The 14,470-nt window shown below is 41.7% G+C and overlaps 1 protein-coding gene across 1 annotated transcript in view; it reads left to right on the top strand.

Annotated features, from left to right (window-relative positions):
- The first annotated feature begins 10,417 nt into the window (after positions 1-10,417).
- Positions 10,418-14,470, top strand: part of LOC110017036 — a 28,903-nt gene continuing 24,850 nt past the window's right edge. Inside the window, exons 1-3 of the mRNA XM_023965968.1 lie at positions 10,418-10,491; positions 12,948-13,280; positions 13,771-14,103. Of these exons, the coding sequence (XP_023821736.1) occupies positions 10,488-10,491; positions 12,948-13,280; positions 13,771-14,103 (670 nt within the window). The 5' untranslated portion in view covers positions 10,418-10,487. The remainder of the gene's footprint in view (positions 10,492-12,947; positions 13,281-13,770; positions 14,104-14,470) is intronic.

Below are 14,470 nucleotides of genomic sequence, written 5' to 3' on the forward strand. Positions count from 1 at the left end.
TCTGCTATGAAAATTCCTGAAACAGTGTTATGTCTACTTTACTGATATAGTATTATTTTTAATCATATAAATGATTTTTATAAGTAACATAATCTGCATATATTTGGATACTTCATTGCCATGTTGATTTCTAAAAGTTTTTATATAATAATTAAGTAATTCATCTTTGTCATGTGTTTTATTGATATTTCAAGATTCTTAATTCTGTCTGATAAAAGTTAGGAACCGGATATTGATAAATCATGTAATAAAATAGTTACAGTAGAACAGGGGTGGGATTATATAACTTTGCTTCCTGCCACTCCCTTTCAAGCAATATTTATTAATATGTCTAATTATCCTAAGTTTGATTAGTTATTGTATGAATGTATAACTGGTGATTGTATTGTTTTTGTGTATTATTCCTATTTGATTGCTTGAAATAAACAATTTCAAATAAAATCAAATTTTCTGTTAATCCATTTTAATTGTCAAATTAGACATTTCTAAATGAATTTTGCAACACATTTACCAGAGAACATTTTGAAAATGAAATGTCAACTACCATTTTCATTATCATTTTAATTAAGTGACAGAATAAGCTGTGTTGAGGAAGAAAAAGCAAAAGCATTGTGGCGGATTGCTTTTTAATTTTTATTTTGAGTCAAAAAATGCAGCTTCATTTTGAAAATGAAAAAGCATTTCTGGTTTTGACTTTTATTTTTAATTATGGTACAGGATCACTTCCATATTTTCTTTTGCGCTGTTTTAAAGGCAGAATTAAAGACGCAGAGACAAGAGTTAAATCTCATCCTCATTTTTGTGCATCAGTGACCAAACCTAACCTGTTACACTGACAACATTAATGACCACAAGTGTATGAACCCTATTGGTTTTGGTGAAAGTAGGACCTTTGCTGTAGCGTCACCATCAGGTCAAACTTTCAGTTTTAGAGCTAGGCATGTGGGAAACTGGGATGCTTATTCATGACTCACAGAATGAAGAATATTGACTGATGATGGGCAACCCCCCCCCCCCCCCACACACACACACACACACACACTTTCCTCTCATGAACGTATTTTTATCTCATTTTTGTAACGTATTTGTGATTGGTCATTATAAAGTCTCATTCGCCCCTCCTCTTATGTTATCCAGGCTTGGGACCGGCAGGTGTGAGTACAGTAAATCACACACACACACCTTCACGCCCATGGTAAGGGAGAATTCTCATGAGAATACTGTTTCCCCCTTCCCTAATGTCACGTTAGCACCAAAAATGGAAAATTATAGTCCCTCTGCTCACTTCAACAACAAGGTAGATGTGCTGCTAAGAGTGTGTCCCACCAGACTCACAGTCAGCCATGTTGAAGACAAAGTCATTATTCAAGCTCTTCATAGAACCGTCAATTGAAAATATTGTACTTGAGATGGTAATATTAGAGGGGAGGCATATGTAGTTGGAAGGACTTGAATGTGATCAATTCACAAGCCTACATTAGCTTCCTCATTTGGCAGGAGTTCACAAGTCAAGTCGTTTCCCACATCCCTACACTACGAGAAGTATCAAAGTTCTGGTGGGAGTAGTGTTTTTTTTCCACGCCTGTTATGTATCAACTCTGCACCTACAGGTGTGGGAATGTTAGGTCACACACACAGACAGACAAGTTTTACACAGCTAAAACAGCCTGGGGTCAAGTTGACCCCAAAGGAACACCAACGTATGCAATATGTGTTTAGCACATTGAAAAAAATATAATCTTGATCATTTTATGCTTAATCACTTGTCCCCATCAAAAGTGAACTATTATTTTTTGAATGCCAAACACTGAATTGGGGTCAAATTGATCCCAAGGATAATGGGAGGGTTATGTCCTGTCTTTGCCTTCCTCCTGGGCTGGTCCATAAAATTCTGTTTCCCTCTTCCAGTTTTACCTCTCGAGTTCTAGTTTCTAGTTTGGCTTGCTTGCTCAGCAGTGTTTGTTTAGGTTAATTTTGAGTAATTAAACGACTTTGTTACACCTGGAGCCTCCTCCTATGGAAGCAATTCTGTAGCATTAATAAAAAGCAAAGTCAAAACCAGAAATGCTTTTTCATTTTCAAAATGAAGCTGCATTTTTGACTCAAAAATAAAATGAAAAAGTAATCCACCAAAATGCTTTTTCATTTCCTTCCTCAACACAGCTTATTATGTCACTTAATTAAAATTAAAATGAAAATGGTATTTGACATTTCATTTTCAAGACGTTCTCTGGTAAATGTGTAGCATAATTCATTTAGAAATGTCTAATTTGACATTTAAAATGGATTAATAGAAATGCTTTTTAATTTTCAAAATGAAGCTGCATCAAATGACTCAAAATTAAAAAGAAAAAGCAATACTTCAAAATGCTTTTTCATTTCCTTCCTCAACACTGCTTATTCTGTCACTTAATTAAAATGATAAAGAAAATGGTTTTTGACATTTCATTTTAAAAAAGGTCCACGGTAAATGTGTAGCAAAATTCATTTAGAAATGTCTGATTTGACAATTAAAATGGATTAACAGAAATGCTTTTTAATTTTCAAAATGAAGCTGCATTAAATGACTCAAAATTCAAATGAAAAAGCAATATTTCAAAATGCTTTTTCATTTTATACTTAAAACTGCTTATTCTGTGTCATAATTAAAACGAAAATGCAAAGAGGGGATTGCATTTGCATTTTAACATCCACCCTGGGAAACTTGTAGCAATATTCATTTCTTAAAAGCATTAGCAGAGGGGAGGCGGGGCGATGACGTCACTGCTTTCTCCGTGGGTACGGCCGCTGTCGCTGAGAGACCTGGTGTGTCTGTGTTCGCATTGAGATCACCTAAAACCGGGTCCTGTTCACAAACCGCTGGACCTGGACTGCTCAAACCTGGATTCCTGGATCTTAATGCGAGAAATGCAGCAGAATGTTCCTTTATCTCCCTCGCGAATCAGAAGCTGTGAATCGCAACCCAACTTCTTCAGCGTCGTCTGACCGCACGGATTTAAAAACATATGATCGAGCAGAGCAGGCCCTTTATAATAATCATGACAGTAATAAAAGCACATTATGAAGATAGTCTCCTGCAGTTTCGCGCTGAGTGAGTGTTTTTGGTCCAACCAGCAACGTTTAGCATGGAGAAATCTGCTGTCTGTTGATGGGGCTCCAGCTGTCATCAAACAGCAAATTCAGCGCGATGCTGCAAATAAATGTATAAATATGTGGGAATTGCATCAGTGTTTATTTTGTTCTGGACACCACTGGAAACACAAATTCATATGATGGTTTCTCAGATCGCAGCAGCATTTCCGCCCTCAGCGATCATCGGAGCCTAGAGCTCCGCTGTGCGAAGGCAGCTGGCGGTCCACAGAACAAAGCTTGTCCGCGGTGCGTCCGGAGGAGGACCGCAGAAGGCGGACATGCAGCTACGTAGTCCTGAGAAGCTGTGGAAACTCATCAGAAGTTCATAACCAACTCAAAGCCGTCTTCTCTGCCGCTAACACAGTCTGCTCCTAGTGTGTGCGTCAGTCAGCAGCCGGACACACAGAGAAAGCAGTGACGTCATCGCCCCGCCTCCCCTCTGCTAATGCTTTTAAGAAATGAATATTGCTACAAGTTTCCCAGGGTGGATGTTAAAATGCAAATGCAATCCCCTCTTTGCATTTTCGTTTTAATTATGACACAGAATAAGCAGTTTTAAGTATAAAATGAAAAAGCATTTTGAAATATTGCTTTTTCATTTGAATTTTGAGTCATTTAATGCAGCTTCATTTTGAAAATTAAAAAGCATTTCTGTTAATCCATTTTAATTGTCAAATCAGACATTTCTAAATGAATTTTGCTACACATTTACCGTGGACCTTTTTTAAAATGAAATGTCAAAAACCATTTTCTTTATCATTTTAATTAAGTGACAGAATAAGCAGTGTTGAGGAAGGAAATGAAAAAGCATTTTGAAGTATTGCTTTTTCTTTTTAATTTTGAGTCATTTGATGCAGCTTCATTTTGAAAATTAAAAAGCATTTCTATTAATCCATTTTAAATGTCAAATTAGACATTTCTAAATGAATTATGCTACACATTTACCAGAGAACGTCTTGAAAATGAAATGTCAAATACCATTTTCATTTTAATTTTAATTAAGTGACAGAATAAGCTGTGTTGAGGAAGGAAATGAAAAAGCATTTTGGTGGATTACTTTTTCATTTTATTTTTGAGTCAAAAAATGCAGCTTCATTTTGAAAATGAAAAAGCATTTCTGGTTTTGACTTTGCTTTTTATTAATGCTACAGAATCGCTTCCATATCCTCCTCTCTCCACCTGGGTACTCCCTCAACCCCCCAACATGACAAAATGCAAGATTCGCTTAATTTAATGAAAATAACAGTGGGTGAACTGGAAGGCCGTGTTGGCTCTAATGAACATGAGTTGTCTCGTCTGGAAACACGCATAAAGGTACTTGTTTTTTATTGTTGTTCTTGTTTAGATGGGGATGTAACGATTCGCTTTCCCCACCATTTGAACAAAAAAATTAAGCTAATTTTTTTTAAATCAGCTAAACAGCAAGAAACAATGAAAAAAGTCCTTCCTGTTGGTTTATACTGAACCTGGAGTCATTTAATAAAATTATATTAAATATTTTAAATGTAGCACAGCACGTGTGTTTGACTGACTGATATGCAAACGTATGCAGCAGAAATGCTACGATTCATTTCCCCTACGAGTCGTGTCTGGGTTCTGGGATCTGGGTTATAGAACACAACTCGGGTCACTGACGAACTTATCGAGGTGAGCAGGCTTTGATGCTCTGATCCCACCTGGATTTCAGGTGAACTTTCACCTGTGGACTGTCTGAAGAAATCCACTCAGTTATCCAACGATCAAATCCCTTCTTTAAATGTCTAAATAATTTATTTAAATGTATTAAGAAATCAATGCTAGTAGCTTGTGTAGCTACAGAAAACACAAATATAATTATAGTTTTTGTGTTAAAATTTATTAATTATATTGTAATCATATTGTTCTAAAATTACAGCTGCCTTTGCACCAACATTTAAAAAATAAATCACTATTTAGAAAGAATATATTTGTTTTTTGTGAGGTTACATCAAATGTTTATAAACTGAAGGAAAAAACAACTACCAGGATATAATCTCAAATAATTTTACTGAAAACTAATTTAACTTTTATTACAACTTTTAGAAAAAAGAGCTGCAACTTCCAGCTTTTTCTGCCACAATTATCACAAAAATGCTTGTGACATCATGGAGGGACTGTACATCAATACAGACTATGAGTTTCTGCTTTTTAATTTTTGGATGCTGGTGAGCCACGGCATTTTTGTCAAGGAGAAAGTGAACCTTGGCTCAAAAAAGGTTGAAATACACTGCTGTAGATCAGTGGTCCCCAACCCCTGGGTCATTTGGTAACGGGCCGCACAGAAAGAATAAATAACTTGCATTACTTCTGTTTTATTTATTTCAGAATCAGAAAGAAGTTTTATCTTGAAAAATCGCCCCATTCTCTGTTACATCAGTCTATTCAGTCGTGCTCATTACATCGATCGCGATCCACCGGTAGAGAGAGAGCAGTCCAGCAAAGATTAAAAAAAAGTACTTCCAAACAATCCACCAGCCAATCAAAATCCTCACCGAGAAGTACGGGACTTGATTGACATGCAGAACGGCCAATCGGACATCTTCTACGTCACTGCACATGCGCAAATTCTCTGTTATCAGAAAGTGTGGCTTTCTGACCAAGATGCGTCAAGTCCCCAGGAGAAGACCACTCCGGACAACTGGAGTGTTTATTGAAGCCGCCCCGCGTGTCCTCCTGCTATCAGCTCCTCCATCATCCTAGTATTGCTACAATAATCATCCGCCTTTATTTGAGAGACCGGTCCGTGAAAGTTTGTGTGACGTCGTACCGGTCCGTGGCTTGAAAAAGGTTGGGGACCACTGCTGTAGATGACTTCTACTTTCTATATGCTCACGGGCCTTAGACAAAATGAGGAGAAAACTGAAAAACATGATACAAATGTTGAAAGAGTCATGATGAGAATTGCTGGACCTTTCAATAACAAAATCCCCAAAGCTTGACCTGCAGAGAGAGGAGGGGAAGACTTTGTTTGTCTTGAGATAAAAACAGGCCAGCAGTTTAAGTTTTGACAGTGGATGAAACAGGTATGAGGTTGATGATGAGAATCACTATAAAAAATGCACTGCCTCTGTCCCTTATGGGCAAGGTAGCCACGGTTAAAATGAAAATCTTACCTAAAATTAATTATCTCTTCTCGATGATTCCCACACAACCGCCATTAAAATGGTTCAAAACATTAGACCCGTCCATATCAAGCTTTTTATGGAACAATAAACCTGCAAGAATTAGTCTAAAAACTTTAAAATCTGCAAAAAGCTATGAAGGATTAGAACTACCTAACTTCCACAAGTACTTTCTTGCAAATAGATTGCAATACATCTTAAAATGGTTAAAAAATAATCCAGAAACCAACTCATGGTTAGACTTGGAACAGGCGTTATGTGGAAAGATCAACCTGTCAGAGCTACCATTTATTAGCCAAACAGTTAAACAACAGGATTGTTTCAAAACTATTAATATAAACGCCACTTTAACAGCCTGGTGGGAATTTCTCAAAATATCAAACTCATCAATTCAACCGTGCAAAATGACACCCATCTGGAACAACCCAGACATCCTCATAAACAAAAAGATTATCCACTTCCCAGCTTGGCAAGCAGGGGGCATAAAACAACTAGAGCGCATAATTATTAATAGAAGATTCATAACTCCCCAGGAACTTCAAGACAAACATGGAATAAATAATTTCTTGGAATATCAGCAACTTAAATCAATTATTACCAAAAAGTTTAAATACACAGACGATATGAAGCTACCAGATGTAGTTACCACTCTGATTAATTTCTCAATGAATAAAATTTTCTCCAGAATATACAAACTTTTATGTAATTTAGATATTAATATTTCCCTTCCAACAACAAAATGGGATGCAGATTTGAGCATCAGCAAAGATAAAAGCTTTTGGTCAGAACTCTGTCTAAACACCTTTAAACTGACAAAAAGTCCAAATCTGCAGCTAATCCATTTCAAAACTCTTCACAGAATTTACTACACTGGACAGAGGATGTTCAAGATGGGTCTCAGTAACTCAGACATTTGCGAGCACTGTGACAGTAATCTACCCGACAGTTACATGCATGCACTATGGTTCTGCACGCCTGTCCAGGCTCTCTGGCAGAAGGTATGTGCCGATCTATCAGTCTGCCTTAAGGTTTCAATCACAGCTTCACCATCACTTTGTGATGGTGAAGCTGTGATTGGTTTCAAGAAAGCCATCTTGAAACCTTAAGCTGTGATTGAAACCTGGGGCTGCGATCAGCCCTTCCCTGGCTCTGGGACGGGACGGGACAACCCTCTTGGGACCCCCGGTCACTCTGGGGGTCATCCGCTTCGGCTGCGGGGTCTGGGGTGGGGGGCTTTTCGGCCCTGTCCTGTGGGGGGGCGTTCTGGGGCGGAGGGGGAGCCCACTATTGGTACGGGGCCTTGGGGGGTTGACGGGTCGGGGTCTCCGCTGAGGCAATCGGCGGTTGCCCCGGTTGGTTGGCTGCCTCGGTCCTGTCGAGGCCTGACCAGAGCTCTTCTAGGGCCGGCACTTGGGGGTGGGGGCCTGGGCTTTCTGGCTCCTCTCTCTCTGTGTGGGGTGGGTGGTGCTGGGCCGGGGGTGTCGGCGCCTCCGGGGATGGGGCCCCTGGACTGGGGGGGCCGGGCCCCTATGCTGTGGGGGGGGGGGGGGGGGGGGGGGCTGGGGGACGGCTGTTTGACCACCGGTGGACAGTCTACCAGCTGTCCCCAACTTACCCCCTTCCTCATATAACCTCATATTAGGGTGAGGGGGTGGGGGCTTAGCCTGCGATGCGCCTTGGGGGGGGGCTAGTTGGCAGTGGTCCCCCCCTCCCATGGTTGCTGTATGGAGTGGGCCCCCCTCCTTCGGTTTTATTTGCACCTTAGACATGTAGGGCCCTTGGTGGGGGGGGGGGGTGCTTGGACATCACTGCCAGCAAGCAGCAGATGTCCTCCTAGTACCCTACCCACCAATTTTAACCACACCTTAGACATTTAGGGCCCCTTGGTGGGAAGGGTGAGGGGACATCACTGTGAGTAATCAGGAGATGTCCCCTCAGTACCCTACCCTCCAACTTTAACTGCACCCCCTTAGTAGACACACCCCTCCCCCCTCAAAATATACATTCCAACATAGGCAAACACACATGCACACACAGACCCTCTCAAACACACATACATGCGCACACATTTTGCAAGGAAGGTGGGACCTAGGACCATCTGTCCCCTACCCCTTCCCTTGTGGGTGGTACGGGGCCCTTGGCAACGGCGGCCCCTGGGTGCCGGTTTCCTGGGCGCGGCGGTGCTCTCTCTGCGCGCGGGGGGGAGGGGGGGTCACATTACACCTGAGCCGGGGCTGTCCGTGTCCCTGGGGGGTGGGTTCTGGTCCTTGCCCCTGGGTGCTGGGCCCCTCCAAATCTCCAACTGTGGCCGAGCCTGGTCGGGTCAAGTTTACAATATCCCTGGTGGGCCCCCTTTCTTCCCGGGGCGCTCCCCTCCTGGGCGGGGGCGGCTGGCCCCTGCCTTGCTCCTCCCTGGACCAACCGTGGGCCGGGTGGGTGGCTGCCTGAGTGCGGAGCGGGTCTCCCTTGGGGGGTCCTGGCTGGTACCTGGGGTTGGGGGGAGGGGATGCCCGGAACTCCTGGGTGGTGGTGGGCTGCTCGTCTGGGGCTGTGGGCACCCTTCTCGGGTGGGGCCCTGCGTTGGGCTCTCCCGGCGCGGCGGGGGTGCTGCTCTCCTGGTTGGGCTGGGGCGGCGCTCCCTTTCCCCCCATGCCTCCCTGCTCTCTGGCTCTGGGGGCCTCGCGGCGGTCCTGCTGGCCCTGGCCTGGGTGGCGGGCTGGGTCGCCCGGGGCGGTTGTTCTCTGCCTGCTGCCGTGTGGCGTTGGGGGTTCCGGCTGCCGCTGCTGCTGCGGCGGGGGTCTTGGTGTGGGGATGGCTGGGCACTCTCCCTCCTTCTTTTCACGTTCCACCATCCATTTTAGAAAAACATAAACACTCACCTGAGCACAGGTGTTAGCTCACCTTTACACTAACAGTTTGCCTGATTGAATGACTGAAATATTTCCCACTAGTTGGTTTAAAGGCATAATTATGCGTGTTAACACTATGTGTTTTGTGTGCATGTTGATATATGGACATTTTTTTCAGCCAGCAGGTGTGTTGATTACATTTGAGTGTGTGGACAGGCCCCGCCCTTTTTGTACTACATTTGAACCTTACCGTAATGATAAACAACCAGTAAACTTGTTGCTTTATGCTGCTTCATGGTCTTACCCCCCCCCCCCCCCCACTCCTATTATCACCCTCCTACCCACCCCTCCTCCCCCTCTCTAACATCCCTCTTTCTTCTTCCCTCCTTTCCTTTTCCGTCCGGTCCAACACCAAATATTTTCAATCATGGTTGAAATGAATAAAGTTTGGCCTCAATTACAAAAGGGGTTTATTCAGACATACCTCTGGTTTGTCTGAAGATTAATAACCCCTGTTGTTAAAGTAAAATATGTCCAACACAAGAGGCCCTCAGTTCTCATCTGCCTGCCCAGCTGTTGGACAGGACAAGTTAGGAAAAAAAATGCACTGGCAGAAGATTGTACTGATTTAAGAAGATAGATGAAGAGAAATGTCTGGGGAAGATAATCTGTGCAGGGAGGGGTTTTTGACTAAGGAACAAGATAACAAGAAACTACATGCTGGCAGCTATCATACTCCCCCACTGTACTTCTCCTAACAGACTTCCCTGAGCCAAAGAGAGTTGTCCCAGACTGTTGACCTTAGGTCAACTTTCAACTTTAATTCAGGATTGTTGTGGTCAAACCAACACAGCCTCCTTAGCTGATGTTCTGGAATCAGAGAATCATTTGTGACCATTTAGTAAATGCGTCATAGACTCACTGTAAATGAGAGCTGAACTGAGTGACTCCTTCTTACCCCATGGCGTTCCAAACAGAAGGAACCAGCTGGCTCCAGGAAGCCAGAAATAAGCACTCAGTTATTTTATTGGTCAGAATAACCAGTCAGGAAAATAGGATAAAATTAATCAATCCTCCACCAATCAGACTAGTTGAAACATCAAGAAGATTCTATTGAGAGATAAGCGAGAAAAGATAGATGAAATTGTTTTCCTTCATATTGTACAGAAGGAAAACAATTTCATCCATCTTTTCTCGCTTATCTCTCAATAGAATCTTCTTGATGTTTCAACTAGTCTGATTGGTGGAGGAGTCATCAGGGTGGAACTTCCTCCTCCCATGAAAAGTACTTTTCACTGACAACATCTCCAGAGGAGCTGCTGATCTGTGAACCGAGCTGGGACATTTTCTCTGTTTTCTTCTCATCATGGGTACGTTTCTAAAATGAAATCAACACTGTTATGAACTTTCAAGAAACTGATCTTAAGGTTTTGTTTTGTGATTTGATAACATAAGAAGGTTCTGCTTTGGTCGTTAATTTTTTTTCTTTCTAATCCTGGAATTTCTCTCCGAACTCCAAAGATTGTGTTTCTCACCTTTTATTAACAACTAAAAACCACTGAAGGTTCAAGTCCTGAAGGGAACAGCTGAAGGAAATGAGGTAACAAATGTTTTTTTGGGTGGCGACCAGCCATTTTGTCTTTGTCAGACAAAATGGCTGGTCGCCAACTGTTCCCCTTCTGCTCTGTTGCGCAGTTTAAAGAGTAAAAAAGGAAATTAAAAATAGTAAAAATAAACAAATACACAAATAAAAAAGACAACACGGCTCCCTGTGGGATCCAGCTCTTAGGAAGAGACGTACTGGTATTTTTCCGCAGTCGTACTCCGTGATCCGGGGATTTCCGACATTTTTAAGCCACCTTTTCTCGTTTTTTCTAACGTTTACTGCCGTAAAAGTAAAACCCTGTCCATTCGAGACTCAGTAAACATGCCATTCGTCATAATCCTATGGATCGTTTACGGGGTTTTGATGAAACCAGTAGGTACTTTTCTGATTCAACTTTTGTTTCTTTAAAACTCTGTCATCTGTTGAAACATGACGTCTGTTGTTGAGCTGCAGTTATCTTTTGCTCTTTTAAACCCTCTGAGACACAAGCTGGACTCTGTGGTGAACTGCCTGATGCAGATAAAACATATCTTTGTTCTTAGATTTTACTTAGAAAAGAAAGTGCAATTCTCGATGATTTTGGGTAGAAACAAATTGTTTTACCTAATGTATTTACTATCCAAATACCTCTCTCATTAGCTAATACACAGTGTTGACAAAGGGATTGAGTAGCTTTCTGAAAATATCAATTTTATATCCATGGCCTAATTACAATGTATGTAATCTACAGTTGAGGGACATTTCTAAGCTGAGGAAAAATGGTGTCACATGAAGAACTTGAACTTCTTATTCATGCCTTTGTTTCTACACGGCTAGACTACTGTAACCGTCTGTTTTCCTGTCTGAAGAAGGAGGAGGATCCTTTAAGGATCTTGACCTGCACTAAGAAAATAGATCACATCTCCCCGATCCTCAAAGCTCTTCATTGGCTCTCGGTTGTTTACTGCTTTCAATATAGAATCTTAGTTTTGACTTTTAGGGCCCTCCTTTCTCAAACTCCATCATGTGTTTGGGATATGATCGCCCCTACAGACCATCACTGAGGTCTGCGAGCCAGAACATGTTGTTCCTCTTACACATTTTCAGACAAGAGGAGATGGAACCTTCCAGGCTGCCGCTCCCAAACTCTTGAATGATCTCTGTTGTCCCTGCGTTCCCTGTACTCTGTGAATTCTTTTAAAAGTCAACTGAAAACATTTATTTTTGCAAAGTATTATACCTGAAACTCGTTTTGGCTTGGGATTATTGTTTTGCATGGCATATGCTTTTTGTCTTTCATGTTTACATTTATATTAACTTGTGAAGCCCCCCGTGTGATACTACTTTTTAAAAAGTTCATTTATTCAGTTGAAAGAAGAAAATGTGAGTTATGGTAAAAAAGATTTTTTTTAAACTAATCAAAGCAGAAAGCTGTAACAGAACACTGCCTCTCTTTCTGAAACACAAATTTGTTTTTATCTAAAAAGAGAATTTTCCTTCAAACATCTAAAAATGATGGAGAACAACATCATGTTCTCAGGTTCTAGTTTAAGGAACGCAGAGGGAACTTCATCTGAATCAGACTGTTTGTAATTAAACTGTTTCAGCAGGTCTGATGATATATTTTGTATAAGATTGTCATGATGAAGTTCTGTCACAACCAGGACAATCGTGTCTTTTTCTCTGTACACGAACATCTCGTTTTCCTTTTTCATCTTCTTAACGCGATTGTTTCCATTTTGGGTCACGTAGCGCTGGAGTGACGGTTTAGACCAGAATAAACTAAACTGTTTTTTCAAACCGCTTACCAGCTAAATATGATCTAACATGACGTGGATTACATTTACTTTGGGGGAAAATTGTTGAATTTTTAACAAATATTTCTACACTTTTTTAGTTTGATACTTTCTGATCATCAAAGTTTTTCTGTACACGAACATCTCGTTTTCCTTTTTCATCTTCTAAACGCGATTGTTTCCATTTTGGGTCACGTAGCGCTGGAGCGACGGAACCAGGTCGGTCCAAAACAAGCCAATGAAAAATGAAGATGTGTACCCTTTGACCATCTGCCTAGCAACAACTTTTAAAACAAGAACATTTTCATTTTTTCTTAGCTTGGTAATCATTTACACCCCCCCAATAACCCTGATAAGTGATTACATGAGGAAGAGGGTGAGGTGTGGACAGCTGGTAGACTGACTCCTGGTTGGTGAATTGACCATCCCTGTTTTTTTTCTTCAGATTCTTCTAAAGTGGTCTGCTCTCCATCGACGGTCCAAGCACATCCGGGTCAGGACGTGGTTCTGTCATGTCGAGTAGAACCTCCATTTGACTTGACGCATGAGACCTTGGAATGGAAACATGGCAAAGAGGATGTTCACCGGTATCCAAGTTTGTGGGACTACCTAGACCATCAAGACTCGAGGTTCTTTAACAGGACCTCTTTGATCACCGAGTACCTGAAGGATGGAATCGCTTCCCTCACACTGACCAACTTCACCAACCAGGATGAAGGAAACTACTCCTTCTGTCTTCCTGAGCTGCTCAGTTGTTCTGACGTCACCCTGACGGAGAGTAAGCTGCTGGTTTAGACCAGAATAAACTAAACTGTTTTTTCAAACCGCTTACCAGCTAAATATGATCTAACACGACGTGGATTACATTTACTTTGGGGGAAAATTGTTGAATTTTTAACAAATATTTCTACACTTTTTTAGTTTGATACTTTCTGATCATCAAAGTTTTTCTGTACACGAACATCTCGTTTTCCTTTTTCATCTTCTAAACGCGATTGTTTCCATTTTGGGTCACGTAGCGCTGGAGCGACGGAACCAGGTCGGTCCAAAACAAGCCAATGAAAAATGAAGATGTGTACCCTTTGACCATCTGCCTAGCAACAACTTTTAAAACAAGAACATTTTCATTTTTTCTTAGCTTGGTAATCATTTACCCCCCCCCCCCAATAACCCTGATAAGTGATTACATGAGGAAGAGGGTGAGGTGTGGACAGCTGGTAGACTGACTGCTGGTTGGTGAAATGACCATCCCTGTTTTTTTTCTTCAGATTCTTCTAAAGTGGTCTGCTCTCCATCGACGGTCCAAGCACATCCGGGTCAGGACGTGGTTCTGTCATGTCGAGTAGAACCTCCATTTGACTTGACGCATGAGACCTTGGAATGGAAACATGGCAAAGAGGATGTTCACCGGTATCCAAGTTTGTGGGACTACCTAGACCATCAAGACTCGAGGTTCTTTAACAGGACCTCTTTGATCACCGAGTACCTGAAGGATGGAATCGCTTCCCTCACACTGACCAACTTCACCAACCAGGATGAAGGAAACTACTCCTTCTGTCTTCCTGAGCTGCTCAGTTGTTCTGACGTCACCCTGACGGAGAGTAAGCTGCTGGTTTAGACCAGAATAAACTAAACTGTTTTTTCAAACCGCTTACCAGCTAAATATGATCTAACACGACGTGGATTACATTTACTTTGGGGGAAAATTGTTGAATTTTTAACAAATATTTCTACACTTTTTTAGTTTGATACTTTCTGATCATCAAAGTTTTTCTGTACACGAACATCTCGTTTTCCTTTTTCATCTTCTAAACGCCATTGTTTCCATTTTGGGTCACGTAGCGCTGGAGCGACGGAACCAGGTCGGTCCAAAACAAGCCAATGAAAAATGAAGATGTGTACCCTTTGACCATCTGCCTAGCAACAACTTTTAAAACAAGAACATTTTCATTTTTTCTTAGCTTGGTA

Source organism: Oryzias latipes, chromosome 18 (assembly GCF_002234675.1).
Source record: "Oryzias latipes chromosome 18, ASM223467v1".
Classification (NCBI taxonomy): Eukaryota; Metazoa; Chordata; class Actinopteri; order Beloniformes; family Adrianichthyidae; genus Oryzias; species Oryzias latipes.